This window comes from Macaca fascicularis, chromosome 2, assembly GCF_037993035.2.
Source record: "Macaca fascicularis isolate 582-1 chromosome 2, T2T-MFA8v1.1".
Lineage (NCBI taxonomy): Eukaryota > Metazoa > Chordata > Mammalia > Primates > Cercopithecidae > Macaca > Macaca fascicularis.
Genome location: NC_088376.1, coordinates 177,522,624 through 177,538,284, shown reverse-complemented (window position 1 = coordinate 177,538,284; position 15,661 = coordinate 177,522,624). Strand labels below are relative to the sequence as shown.

At 35.5% G+C, this 15,661-nt stretch overlaps 1 protein-coding gene across 4 annotated transcripts in view; it reads left to right on the top strand.

Annotated features, from left to right (window-relative positions):
* ALCAM (activated leukocyte cell adhesion molecule) overlaps positions 1 to 15,661 on the top strand; it is a 210,050-nt gene that overhangs the window by 172,750 nt on the left and 21,639 nt on the right. The window contains exons 8-14 of one of the 4 annotated variants that reach the window (XM_005548246.4): positions 1,557 to 1,689; positions 5,159 to 5,271; positions 7,577 to 7,712; positions 7,820 to 7,953; positions 10,520 to 10,652; positions 12,554 to 12,592; positions 12,881 to 12,998. In XM_005548246.4, the coding sequence (XP_005548303.3) occupies positions 1,557 to 1,689; positions 5,159 to 5,271; positions 7,577 to 7,712; positions 7,820 to 7,953; positions 10,520 to 10,652; positions 12,554 to 12,592; positions 12,881 to 12,998 (806 nt within the window). Of the gene's footprint in view, positions 1 to 1,556; positions 1,690 to 5,158; positions 5,272 to 7,576; positions 7,713 to 7,819; positions 7,958 to 10,519; positions 10,653 to 12,553; positions 12,593 to 12,880; positions 12,999 to 15,661 lie in introns of all 4 variants that reach the window. The other 3 variants (XM_065539238.1, XM_005548247.4, XM_074033536.1) reach the window with 3 other exon arrangements.

Sequence of the window (15,661 nt, the reverse complement as noted above, 5' to 3'; positions counted from 1 at the left end):
TGCTTAAGTATTACTTGAGTTGAATGACTATCATTTTATCCTGTTGTTTGACTTCCGGCTGACATGAAGAATTGTTCTTACATGGATAGATGAAGTGAGAAAAAATGTTATTGCTGGGGACAAGAGACACCACCTATAAAATTTCATGTGGAAGCTTTTTCTGCACCTGCCAGTTTCTTGCTTTTTTTCTCAATGCTGAGAGATTTCAAGGACAAAGAGAAAAAAAAAAAAAAAGGTCAACCACAGGAAACCATAATTGCAAAAACTTAAAATTTAATTATCCAAATAAACGATAAGAATCTGCTCGTCAGAAGCAGATAACTACAAAATGAAAACTGAAGACAGTGAATGAACTGATGTGGATTCTAAATCTGCCCACAACATTGCCCTGAACATACCTCTAACCCTCTGAAGTAGGGATAGTTCTGTTGCATGTTATATTTAGGATAATGCTATGGCTCTTTTTTTTTTGTCATTATGTATAATCTTGAAATGCCATTTCCTCAACTTTTTTCCATATCATAGTTGAAGGAAATTATATGCATAGAGGATACTTTGGAAAATTCGTCTTGGATGTGCTCTGCATGTCATAAGGATCTGGAAACAGACAAGGAGAGAGCTCTGTCTGAGGATGCCTGTTTGCACTCCTGTAGCTTTGTGTTTGACATCACTTTCGCATTGAGGGAAGCCATATGCAACTCAATGTTGCATTTACTGCAGGGATGTGCTTACAAATTTCATCTACCACAGTACTCATTAGTACTTAAGAATATCATTCACTACATTATTCAGAAGACTAGTATAAGTAATTTCTTTATACTGACAGAAAACTTTGTTTCTCCTGATAAATTAATTGCTGTTTTTATTTCATTTGCGAAGGAAAATTTGAAGCTAATTCGGTTTCAGCTTTGGCTATCAGGGATGACACAGCCAAATTTGTGTCTCAGTTTTTGCAATAATATCTGCTGAATATCTTTCTTTGTTAACATATATTATTCCTATATCATCTATATTTTTCCTAGTCTTAATTTCTTAATTTCTTTTCTTTTTCTTTTGTCATTTTTTCCCTCTCTTCTCTCTCCTCCTTTCCCCTTTCTTTCTCATTCTTCTCATTTCATCCTTTCTTCCTTTTTACTTTCCTTCCTTTCTTCTTTCTTTCCTTCCTTTTGTGTTTTTTCTTTTAATCTGGATATATGCCATATTTCCTTTTAAGCTGTCTCAAATATTTTTGTCAAATTACATAAGGCATAAATATAAAAATAAAACATTGGACTTTTTAAAAATGTACTTGAAACTTGAGCAAAAGCCATGATGTCAATAAAATAAATGTCATCAATAGAAAATAAATCAGCTCTCAAATTCCTTAGATCCAAAACATCAATTATTTGCCCAGGAATCAGATGTTGGTAACACAAACTGTACTATTTTTGTGTGATGAATGAAACACATTCCCTTATTTTATCTTGCCTGATAAAATGCTATCTTCATCAAGAAATACAACTGTTCTCATTGTAGCAATCAAGTATAATCATCTGACATTTTGCCTCTATCAAAAGGGACAGCCCGAAGGAATAAGAAGCTCAAATACTTACACACTGACAGATGTGAGGCGCAATGCAACAGGAGACTACAAGTGCTCCCTGATAGACAAAAAAAGCATGATTGCTTCAACAGCCATCACAGTTCACTGTAAGTCACTTACTTCTTCATCAGCAGCTTCACTTCAAAGGCTTCTAATAGCTTAATGTAGCTATCTTTTCAAATAAACTGCAGGTATATCTTTCTTAAATAACTTGGTTGCAATAGATGCAGTAGAGAGAGCATCAGGATAAGCTCAACTTTGGTCCAGATTTGCACTGCAATATTGAAACCTTGCATGGCTCTGATAACCACAACATTTGGCAGTGGTACATCTCCATCTTCTTTCTAAGTGTCTTCAATTTGTGGTGTCAATAAACAATATTCATATGGACCTTAAAGAAACAACTCCGCATATTTTAAGAAAACATTTCCATGTTCTTGAAGTACACCAGCTTTGCAGTTGACCCAGCATTATCATTTGTGTTACAGAATAAATTTAACACCCAAACTCAGGCAATACAAAGTTACTATAGACTCAGTTTTGGGAACAGGAAATAGAGATCATTAGAAGTTATTTGTTGGCTAAATGTACTCTATATAGAGGGACAGGAAATTTCTGGAAACAGAACTTCTTGAAAATCACTGTGGACATAACGTTTTAACTTTTAATTTGCTTTTGATCTCCAAATACTCCAAAAGTTGTATTTGCCTCGGTGTAACAGAAAAAGACATACATAAATACCAGACACTTAACTTGAGTTCTTTATGTTCTAATTCATGACAGTCCATATTATTGATGTACCTGATGAATCATGGAAACAGTAAACTAATTTATACCACACCCTGGTGACACTAGAATTCAGAGTGCTTTGAGCAAATGTCAGTCTTGCTTGGAGGTATAGTACAAAGTTCCTAATAAGTCCTTTGCCCTCAACAGTACCTTTAATAAGGTTTCCTCTAGATGTTATCCACTACAATCCTACTGAGTATAAAAAGACTTTAGAAATTGTCTTGAGTACATAGTTCTAACTCTTTCATTTGACTCATAATACTTTGAAAACATGTGGGATATGAGCTAAAATTTTGAGAGAGATACAGGGGGGTGCATTGGGGAATACAGCAACCAGATGGTTGCTTCTGATTGTCTGATGTTGGGAGTGCTCCCTTGGGAGCCCGGTAAAAACAGTGGACTGTTATGCTCACAGCTGGGCCATTTCTCCATTTGCTCCTTGCTTATGTTGCTTGGGTTTGAATGTGTCTACCACCAGGGGCTAGTTACAGAGAAAGCAGTAGCCTCCAGTATAACAATATTATCCAGTCCTGTTTCATAAAAATAAAATAAAATAATGAACAGAGAGAATATAGCCAGCAGATAGAACCACATGTGGAATAGCTCTCTATTATCATTGTTCATGATGTCTTTGGGCCAATAATCAATAATCTAGTGCCTTAGAGATGGTGTGACGTGCTTATTTTTAAGAGATGCAAGGTACACAGGTCTCTAAAAGAGGAGGGCACTTGTTTGTTTACTTGTAGATAAGGCAGGGAAGGATAGATAGCAGACTGACAAAGCAAAAGACTTGGTTGCAGCCATATAGTGCCTACGTGTTTAGCTGTGATGGGGGAAAATTAAACAAAAGTGTGTAAAAGTTTAATTGAATTTTAGTGCATTTAATTAGATTTAAGTGCATCTTGGTTTTGACAGGTAGACTCTAACATTGGATTTTAACTCCATTGCTGACTCTATTGCTCCTCAAAAGCTGAAAAAAAGTATTTCAAGTAAATCAACATCTGATTCTAAATTATATGGAAACATAAAAATCCTATTTTTACCCACTTATCTTTGATTGCTTGCTTATTTTCCAGAAACAAGATTTGTTTCCTTTTCAAACATGTCTAAAGGAAGTGTGGGTAGAGAAGCATCAACCCATTCTTGCACATGTTTGCAGAATAGACTGCTCATCAAGTCTCACAGCCTACAAATTCCTAGTTGCTGATGAAAGTTACTATTTCCCTGCCAATATGTGCACACATAGAGTCTTCATCAGAGCTTACAAAGTCCATCATTGTCCTGTAAAATTGTTTATCTCCTCTCTGGAAAATTAGCTATCCAGCTAACAAAAACTTCTAACTCATCCAGAATAAAATTTTTATCTAAATACAATTCACCCAAATATTCTGAGGAAACTCCACTTTTCTACATGATGGTACATGGTTTAATATTAATGAGAAACTGAGAAAACATGCTCCTTCCCTTCATTCATTCAATAGTAGTGTTTGAGAGTCTACCATGTGTCAGGCACTGTGGCTATATCAGTGACAAATTAAGTCACAATCACTACCCTCACGGTGCTTTCAGTATGATAGGAGAGACGAACTTTAAAAATGATGTTGCAATCAACAAATTGCAAGTATGACATGTAAAATCAAGGAGAAACGCGGAGTGTAATGGCAAGTCTTCATACTGTAGAACAAAGACACAACTCCCAGTGTGGCAAGCATGGTCCTCTTCAGTCTAGTCTCAATGAATTGTATGAGTTTAACTTTCATGAGTTGTCACCACTTATACCCAATTACTCACCATTACAGAATCTGCCAAGCTCGCGCATCTTTTTGCCTTTTCTTATGTGACCAAAGTTTTCCTTACATCTTCCCCTATCAAAGTCCTTCTCAATCATTTGAGGCCACGAACATATAGTGTTCCCTTTACAAAGCCTTTATTACTGCTTTGAAACCCAGTTTGTCTCTGTTCTCTATACTTCCATTAAGTCTTCGTCTGTACCTCTGTTTCTAGCTTGCCTTTCATCTTTCAACAAATATTTCTTGAACTTCAAATCAGTGTCAGGCTTCCTACTAGGTGCTGATTTCATGGACTGTGTGTTATAGTTAGCATAGTACCTCTGCCTCATTGAGTTGTAAGCTCATTATTTATCTCTGCATCTCTCATCAGTGCTTGGGACATAGTAGCTGTACATTAAATACTTGTTCAATTGAGTTGGAATTTTCTTATACAGATCAGACTATGACAGTAAAATTTTTATAAAAATTGTTTTCCATCAACTGGATGAGAAACGGAATCGCACTTTTTAACCATATCTGCTACTATAGTCAATTCTCTCTGAAGAAACACAACTACTATCTCATGGTATTTCGATTTATCACCTGCTGTCTAAAGATGCTTGATTTTCCAACATTTATGCCTTACCATCTCTTTATGTAATATTTACCTAGTCATCATCTTTCTTTATTTTCTTCCAGAAGTGACTTAAGATTTTTTTTCTTAAGGTGATAGACCCAAGGGGAATATTTATGTCCCCTCAAAATATCAATCATATTAACTGTAAATAAATGGATGATCAATTAGATTGACCATTCTCTTGTCTAAACTAGTCTCAAAGCTGGCTTGAAAAACCAGGCTAATCATGCTATAGTCCAATTATTTCAGTCCTATAAATCAGTTCTGAATGTCCAAATGCAGTTTGAAGAAATGTATTTTCTTTCATCTTTTCTTCTCCAAAATATTTTGACTATTTTACATTTCAGAGTTAGCATTTTGAACAGATTTTCTGCTTCACAGATTTGGATTTGTCCTTAAACCCAAGTGGAGAAGTGACCAGACAGATTGGTGATGCCCTACCCGTGTCATGCACAATATCCGCTAGCAGGAATGCAACTGTGGTATGGATGAAAGTAAGTAATATTTTTGGTACTACCCTGCTGTTTGGATTGATTTATTTTTAGGTTTCTTATGCACTTTATATTGTATTCAAGTAGATACATTCATGGATGTGTTTATATACCAGCTCGCTCTCTCTCTGTGTGTGTTTCTGATAAGATAAATAAAATAACAGTAAAATTTTAGAGGTGCTCATCAACAGGGTGACATCCATAATTGGTGTTCTGAAACTTAGTTTGGGGTGTTATGTCAATTATGTGTATAGATTAATTATACACACACACCACACACATGTGTGCACATACAAACATAGTTATGTACCACAGGGCTTAACAATTTACAGTGTGTTTTTGCCCACATTATCCTTATGTGATATTTACAACAACCCTGTGAAATACAAGGATTATTATTTTCCCACATTATTCATATAAAGAAATTGAAGGAAAAGAAATCAGAAAGCTCATAACTGACAGAGACTCAAGGCCAGGCCTTACTGAGTACAAATACTATGCTTTGATAAGACACCTTTTTTGTCTCTCTGCAGCTGAGACCACTCTTAAGTCTCTGAAAACAGATTCCACTGGAGCAAGAACTCCTAGAAAGGAATCCCTTTTATCCCTGAGCTACAGTAGAATACCTGGAACATACTAGGAGTTAATTCAGTATTTCCTGAACAAGTGCTTACACTCCTGTAATTGTCTGAAATGTAGGCCATGGGCTATCCTTTTAGAATAAGGAAGTGTGACTGATAATTGGCGATCTGAGACAAGGTTATCACCAAAAGAAAAGGTTGTGTGTGATCCCTCCACTTAAACCCTTGGCTAGTATATCCAAACTCCCAGTGCATTTGTTACCAGAGCATGACATGTGACAAGAATCCTTAACCCTTGATGGGTTCAGAAAACACACATACCACTTGAAATAGGAGTTGACAAGAATTACCTTTATAAGAAACTGTGGAGAAATATTTTTTCTAGAGTTTCTTTTTAATGGAAATATATTAATGAAATTATTTTGTATTGCTTTACTGCCTGCCTTTTGATCCCTTTTAGCACTCAATCCTCTGTTACTTGTTGTGTTACTCTGTGAGCTCAGTTTCTTATTTTACTCTCAGCCACAGCGTCATCACAACTTGTTCACTAAAATAAAGTGCCACTTCCTGTGCTGCAATCTAGCATGATATGTATATAGTAATCAGTGATCACAAGGCTAGACAAGTTCTAGGCAACTACACTAATTCATAATCATGTGAACACTCATTGCGTATTTTACTATAGGACTAGAGAAACTAAGTTTACTGTGGCTTACACTGTTTTTACATCAACTGCAATCACTGTTATGAATTAACTGTCATGAACAACTCATATATTCAAAATAGTGATGATCAGTATTCCCTGATTATTGGTTAGTTAATGAGGAGTGGGAAAAAATATCCTAATGGACAAAGACCACATAATCTTAGGATCGTGCCTAGTTGCCTGCTTAGGAGCATTTCAATTCCTGACATAATGGGATTATTTTCTGTATATCAGGCAAGTTTTTAAAATTAAATGTTACATTTCTTTTGTTCATAGAAATTGGAATAAAAGCATTGTAGAGGGCATCACATGGTGAGCGGGCAAGAGCATGCCAGCTCAGCTCTCTATTCCTCTTCTAATAAAGCCACCAGCCTTATCATAAGGGCCCCACTATGATAACCTTATCTAATCATAATTACCTTTTGATGACCCCCACCTCCAAACATTATCAACGTGTGATTTTGGTGAATTAAGTTTTCCACACCAAATTTGGGGAACACATTCAAACCATAATACTCTATAATAGGTCCCCTGTGTTGATAACTGTATCAACAGTTTATGCGTTTGATAAGTGTATGAAATGACTTTCTTGCATGTATGCTCATCATTGGTTAGGTACCGCAAGTCTCCATGTCTGTCAATCCTATATCACCTACACGTACTATAAGGAGTAGGTACTATAAACTGAAAACTCCCCTTAATGTAAGCACAATATATTATTTGTATAATTAAGTCCTCAAAACAATTTAATTATGGTATATTATTACCCCACTTCACAAACAACGAAACTTGATTCTTACACGTTTATGAACACTTTCCAAATTATAAATTCAGTAAATGAAAGAGCCTGAAATAAAAATCTGGAAAAGGAAATCTATTTTGAAAGCATGTGAAGTTAAGAAAAAGAAGTTTGCATTTTTATTATTCCCAGAAGAATCGTTTTAGGCTTAATTATTATCTAATAAATACATTGAGAGTTTTAATTCTGCCACATGAGGTAATTTACTTTTTATTTAATCAGGATAACATCAGGCTTCGATCTAGCCCGTCATTTTCTAGTCTTCATTATCAGGATGCTGGAAACTATGTCTGCGAAACTGCTCTGCAGGAGGTTGAAGGACTAAAGAAAAGAGAGTCATTGACACTCATTGTAGAAGGTAATAAAATACTTGGGCACTAACTCAAATTATTCTTTGAGAATTTTATACCTGGTTTTTTTATGATCTCAGTTCAACATCTTATTTTAATTGTAATGATATTTTAGGCAAACCTCAAATAAAAATGACAAAGAAAACTGATCCCAGTGGACTATCTAAAACAATCATCTGCCACGTGGAAGGTTTTCCAAAGCCAGCCATTCAATGGACAATTACTGGCAGTGGAAGCGTCATAAACCAAGCAAGTATTTGTCTTCTTGTTACATGCTGCACTTTGTCCAATGTGGTTTTTTTTTCTTCACGAACTTACGCTGTAGGTTGGTTTGTTACCACATAAAATTTGCAGTACATGCTCAGAGGAAGCTTTTGCTAACTTCTTAATTTTCCCAAAGGAAGAACATGGCTCAAAGAGAAATTTTATCCCAGGGCCATGGAGAAGGGAGGAACCACTGTGTCATGGTCAGTATCTGTTTTTAAAAGAATATAAATTGGGTATTACTTTATGATCATTCATTCCTGAAATTTGAGTGATTAAAACATTAAGATATACACTTTTCTGCAAAATAAGCTCATGCATCTCAGTATAACTGGGCTCCAATACTGTGCTCAATTTATGCACGTTAAGGGGTATTTCTTCTTAAAACTATGTCCTCGTGTAGGGATGGTGGAGAAGAACAGTTACTGCTTATGAATGTGTGGTCTGACATGCCTATGCAGTGCAAAGGCCAGAATAAGGCAAGCTACATACATAGTGTCTAGGATGTACCCTTCTGAACAAAAGGGTCATAAACCAGACCTTATTACATATACCTTTTTATTTTAGTAATAGTAAAGGGTTAAGGATTTATTAACACTACCTGTTATTTTCTCTTACTATTAAGTCTTTGACCCTCCCCCTAAAAGAAAGATGAGAATCTGGCCAACACTGGAGGGATTCAGAACTGTAATCCCAGTAAATTGCCAATCTGCTTGAGTTGCTGACATACTTGTTAATTCCATTGTTCTTTACAACAGTCTTCATGTCTCCCTCTTCTCAGTATAATCAGTAAAGGCCTCTCAGGAGCACCCAGAGGTACCACTGGATTATTTGAATCTTCTGTGCTGCTTCTCAGATTTTGACCCGGTTGAAATTCGAGAAGCCATATATAAAGCAAAGAGCTGCAAATTAATTTTAAGCTAAAATCTCCACTCTTCCTCTGTCCAGGGAAGTTGGGCCACTGTCCCAGCTTATGCCGTGCAGTTTTGCAGTGCAAAGTGGATTTTGGCTCTTTCAACTATAGGTGATGCATATATAGCTGCTTAACTCTAGGTATGGAAAGTCCCCAAAAGAGTAGGCACACTTGAAGTGAATGACTTAAGTGTCATTAAGTTAAGTGTGATGGGGACACACAGTGAGAAAGCATGTAAGAGGAGGCAAAGAAGCTCTGGGCTCCTTAAACTTAGGAAAATGCAGTTTTCTTGATTTGGAATAAAGACTTGAGCCATCTAAATTGCAGACAATGTGCAGATCTGTTTTTAGCATCAAAAATGATTGCTTCTTTTCTACTCAATTGTTTTTGCTCTCTAGTTCAATTTAAGTGATAAATGCAGCAAAAAAAAAAGAATCTTTAGGTACTGGTGATACAGACATAGAACACAGAAACATAAGCACACAGTAAATTTTTGATTAATGAAAAGATATGAAGATTTAAAAGACCATCCTAGAAATGAGAAAATGTATTTTGTAGAGTTTAAAGTAACAAAAACAAAGATTCAGCGAGAAAGTCAGATGAAAACTCCTAGTAGGAAGTGAAAAAATAGCAGGTAAATTTACTATGAGGGTAAAAATAATAATGCCATCTTTCATTGTCAAGGAGAAAGATTGATTCTGGCCCACTGGGTGATATGCTATTTTTCTTGTTCTAGGTTTGTGCTGATGCATCCATAATCTTTTATTTGTTCCCTCTCAGATTTATGGTGAATCTGTTATTTTACAACTACAAGATGTCTGTGCCCCTCCTCCACCCCCAGCAACTAGAAGATACCCAAAACATGAGACTAGCTCTTGTCCTCAAGGCGCTTACCATGTAGTTGAGGAGAAAGCAAACAGTATAGAAAGAGAAAAATGTAGGGAATGCGATCATAAGTTGACCAAGAAATGAGTGCAAGTACATCATTTGCCTCAACCATGTTGGGTTTAGGAGTCAAATCCTAGGGATGAGATTAAAGTAAATTGTATTTTTATATTTGAAGGAATTAAATGCAGCGATTACCCTCATTAACACCTCACAAACATTAGATGGACAGCAGTCACTGAAAAATCATCCATCCTCTGTATTTACAACAGAAAACTTCAGAAAAAAAAATGGTTTCATGTACCCATGAGCAAATTATACATACATATGTACTTTGATATAATGGTTTAAGATAAAGGAATTAATTCCCACAATGAAGAACAGTGACTAAATTTATAAATAATTAAATTTATATATTTACTGACAGAAAATTGGTCATTAGATAGTCACCAATTATTTTGAAACAAGTATCATCAGGCCAAAATATTGAGTAAACCTGAGATTCTATTTAAAAATAAGAGTTTAATTAACTTAATTATTAGAATTCACAAAAACCCAGAAATTTCATTATGGATTTACTAACCTTTGTAGATATTCGCATACATGAGTCTTGATCTATGATCTTACATAGCTTTTGAACACTAGAATGCTCTACAGAGCCCCACACCTATCCTGTTACATTCATTATTACTCTTTCCTATGCTTTTTAATCCATTTTCATTTCTAAACCCATCTTTTTTCTTCTTTTTCCAGACAGAGGAATCTCCTTATATCAATGGCAGGTATTATAGTAAAATTATCATTTCCCCTGAAGAGAATGTTACATTAACTTGCACAGCAGAAAACCAACTGGAGAGAACAGTAAACTCCTTGAATGTCTCTGCTAGTGAGTATTTTATTTCTGGCATTACAAAAGTAAGAAAATTTGAAGTTATTCTTCATTAGTTTAAAATCTTCAGTTCCATCTTCCTGTACTACATTATGGTAAGTTTTATTTATTTATTTTGCATTTGGTATCATCATCATAAGGTTATTTTTTCTTTTTTCCTGGTGTCCATTCTTGTGCTATCCTTGTCTTGACAGTTAAATCATTTCATGTTTTATGGGTCAGAGGCCTTATCCTGTACAGGAATAGTTCTCAAAAGCAACAGAGAACAAAAAAAATAAGTTTCTCTTATTTAATTCATGCTTTATGTTCAGAGTGGAGGTAATTCAAAGATCATCTTAAAACATTTTTGTGACAGTTTTAAATTTGTTAAATTTTTAATTCCCTTTGATCTATTATTTTGCCTTCTAATCCTTTGTGGTATTTATCCTACCCTTATCAGCATAAGGGTACTAGCATGCCACATGTTTAAAGTCATTTAGCAAACTAGCAAGAGTGATTTTAGAATTCATGAATCTAGTTTACAAAATTCTTCGTTTTGTCATATCATATTTGAACTATAGCCAAAAATCAGATAATTGAAACTATCTCAGAGAATGTGGAAAAATCTGTCGATGTTGAAATCAGGGTAATACATACATACCAACAACAGCTTCTTCAGAAAACAATTGTCATTTAATGTGAAATTGTCCATAATCTTCAATTTTATAGTTGTTCCTATTGCTTTGTCAACCTTAAATCAGGACTGGCCTAGAATGAGGCTCAGTTCTGGACAGGATGCTAACTGACCTGCCAAACTTTCATTCTTCATTCAGTTGGAAACCTGTATATGACATTAGCAGGCTAGGACTACACTAGCTGGGAATTAGCAAGAGCTAGGAGAAAACAATCGTCGAAAAATAATGGTCCCTCACAAATTATGACTGGAATATAAAGGCCTAATGGATTGACAGGAGAAAAGAACCAAACAAATTTAACTCTAAAATAGGAGCATTGACTTCTCAGAATGCAATTCAGTGAGTATTGATTTGTCCAACCTAGAAAGAGAACCTACCCTTTCTTCCTGAACACAAGTTTCTCCTTTTTATGTTAACCCATTGAATGGTATGCTTCAGTTTTCTAGGCCTTGCAGTGACTTTATCAACATTTAATACAGTCGTTTTCAAATTCAGTGAGCACCTCCTGAGATGCCAATTTAGTATGTATGAGGAGAGGTTTGGGAATCTGCATTTTATCAGATGTCACTGGCAGTTCTGATACATGCCCATGCACTTTGAAGATTATTTATAAATTTTAATGTTAGATAATAATTCAGCACAGTGGTAATTCTTAAAATGGACCAAGAGCATTATCAGAGTCATTTAGAGGGCTTTGCAAACTTCATATATGTTGCTTCTTAATCGCGGAGATATTCCCAGTCAGTTTGAACCTCTACTCCTACTACTTTGAGAACATCTCTAGTCGTAAGTCCTTGACACTAGAGAAAGACAATGAATTCTCCTATATCAGGGCAGGAGAGTTGAGAAAAGTTGATAAACACCACACTGTAGACTTCCTAGGTGCCAGCTTGTTTCCCTAAAAAAAGAATGACTATTAAAAGGTGGTAGATAGTGCGAAAATCAATATGGATTTCAGATTAATTCTATAGGCCATCAGTTATGAAATTTTCTATGGTAGATTAATATCTTTGCAATTGTAGCTCCTCTCCTTTCCTTAAAACAAGATTAATTTCTTTGTAGGCAAGGTCATACTTTATTAAGTGTGATTTTTTTTTTTTACTCTTAGTTGTAGAATAGACATTTTATCTTTGAGTATTATTACATCATACTATAATGGTAAAGGTGACTTTCATATATCAACAAATTTTGTTTTTAATTTCATATTAACATTTTTCATTTCAGTAAGTATTCCAGAACACGATGAGGCAGACGAGATAAGTGGTAGGTACTATGCTGCCGACTCTTCTTCCTTAACTATCAGCTCAAGATTTATGAAGTGTCATGGTATAAGTAATTTTCTTAGCTGTCCACAATTTCAACTTGAATTGAAATACCAAATGAGACAAGATAGTAAGAATGCTAAAATTTTACCCTTTAAAAATCACAAGTTTGCATGTTAATTACCGTAGTGAGCTTTAGTCATTTTTAATACAAAGTAATAGCTAGACTGACTTTCTGAAAATCCTTGGCATTGTCTGTAATTGCATGGACTTTTCTTCTTTGTTGCAGATGAAAACAGAGAGAAGGTGAATGACCAGGCAAAACTCATTGTGGGAATCGTTGTTGGTCTCCTCCTTGCTGCCCTTGTTGCTGGTGTCGTCTACTGGCTGTACATGAAGAAGTCAAAGTGAGTTGTGGAAAAAAGATCTTCCTCGTTCATTGAATTTCACTGGGAGAAAATACAATGTACTCATTTTGCTCACTCCAGTTGTGCATATAACTTATACAATAAGGAAGACGTATCCCCCAAATCAGGTTGATTATATATTTTGTTTCAACTAATTTTGACTACAGTGCCCTTGTCAGGGACATGGCCTGGGATACTGTTTCGCACGTGTCCCTTTATTTGTCTCTATCAATAGTCTGAATTCAATTATTTGATTTTTTCAGTGCTTGAGTGAATTTTTTAAAGCATATACTTCCTAAAGGTCAACCACCATAGACCTTTTGGTTGAGACTGGAGAAGATTAATTAAAAGTACCTAGTACATCTATCTTGTAGGGACTGCCAGGTAGGTCTTTGCAGTGACACGTCTGGCCAACAATGAAACTGCTACTGAGGTAGCAATATCTTATTATTATTACTCCCATATTCTGGTTAGTTGACTTTGATCCATATGAGAGTCTATTTCAGAGAAAAACATGTCATTATGTCAACTTGAATTTTAAAAAATGGATTAAAGTACCAAGACTACTTTAAAAATTCTTTAGAGATGTTAGATTAAACATTATTAGTTATGTGATATTACAGATAGTATGAACCTTACAAATTATCTAATGTGGTTTATAAGGAAAATTTGATAAACTAATAAAGATTCTTAACATACACACATGCCTTACACTTCTCATCATCTCACTCCCAACCTTAGATTCAGATGCAATTGATAGGGGTGGGGTTCCAGCATTTGCACTTTTAAAAAGTTTCACTGGTGATTCTGTGGCATGCTGCTAGTTTCAAACACAGGTTTTAAACCACCTTATCTTATAAATGAGTAAATTAATTTTTGCAGTGGGATGTCTATAGCTAATGGAACTTTGTACTTCATTTTATATTTTCCTTATGTCTGATAGGTCCCCTTTAAAAAACATAAGAAAGTTGATTTAAAAGAAAATCAAAAGAAAAATCAGATTTAAATGAGGACCCATGATCTCACCCTGTAAAGATGCCAACTCCAATGAAGCAATATTCAAATGGAGCTGCCATCCAAAGGAGGCAGAAGCTCTGAAATGGTGGAGTCACATAGCAGCATGAGCATGTATTGAGCTCGTGTTCTCACAGCACATCTATAAAGTACATACCATTATTATTCGTATTTTACATTTGAAAAAGCTGAGGCAGAGAATGGCTAAATGACTTTCCTAAGGTTACATAGCTTGGAAGGCACAGAATTGTTATTTGATTTAAGGCAGTGATGTTTTAGAATCTTTGTGTTTAATGGGTAGGCCGTACTTTCTCTCATTGTGCTTTATTTTGTGCCACATAAGGCGGAAACATTTCTCCTGTTGTGTGTTGTCACTGATGTACATGATGCCCACTCTCACCTTATGGCACAACTGCTCCTCATCTTGGGCTTTCTCTCCTTAGTCTTAAGCAGCCCGCACCAATGCTTGGTGTACGAGTCAGGATTCTCCAGAGAATCAAATCAGTAGAGGGTGTGTGTGTGTATGTGTGTGTGTGTACAAAGAAAGATTTATTATAAGAAATTGACTGACATGATTCTGGAGGCTGAGAAGTACCAAGATCTGCAGTTCCTGACAACTTCCTAGCTGGAGACACAGTAGAGTTAATGTGTAGTTCCAGTCTATGTCCAAAAGCCTGAGAACCAGGAAGGTGTAAGTTCCAGTCTGAAACCCAGATGGGCTAAGACCCAGGAAGAACTAATGTTTTCGTCCCAGACTGGAAGCAAGAAAAAACAATGTACCAACTCAAGTGGTCAGGTAAAGAGAAGTTCCCTCTTACTAAGCCTTTTTGTTCCATTCATATCTTCATTGATTAAATGAGGCCCACCCACATAGAGGAGGGCAATCTGCTTTACTTAGCCTACTGATTTGATCCAAATGTTAATCTCACCCAGAGGCACCCTCACAGACACAGCCAGAATAATGTTTGACCAAATGTCTGTGTACCACATGACCCAGTCAAGTGGACGTATAAAATTAACTATCACAACTTGGTAACAAATATGTTCTTTTTCTCAATGAACATTGTATCTATAAACACTGCACATGGGTTTGTGTCCATGGCATCTATAGAAAAGTTGGAAGACCTGTGCTATGTAAGTGAAAGGAAAAACAGACAGTTGCCCAGAGGCAACATCCATTTTATAGAAGTTCTCCTATGTGTACAGGTTTCCTGATATTCAAATCTTGTCCTCCCTTTATAATCCGTGATAACTTACTCACAAATCCAACAGCTTGGGTTCTAGGGTGTCTTCATTTTATTATGACTTCTGATTCACTCCACAGTAATTTTATTTCTTAAAATAATGAAAATAAAATTTCCCTGTATCTTGAAAATTAGCTGAAAAAAAAAGAAAAAACTATAATTCTCTACATTAGGGTCAAATACATGTTAAATTCTTGGAGCACCACCAACATCCAGTATTTCATCAGACACCATTTGTCCCTCTATGAATAAAATAAATTTGTGTTTGTGTATGTGTTCTTTCCTTTGTTTCTTCATGTGGTAACCCCAAATTAAAATCATGGATAAATAAATGCTGGACACTAGCTTCATGGTGTCTTTAGGTGAAAGCCTCAAGCATTTCCTTTAAAATATTTCATTAAATTA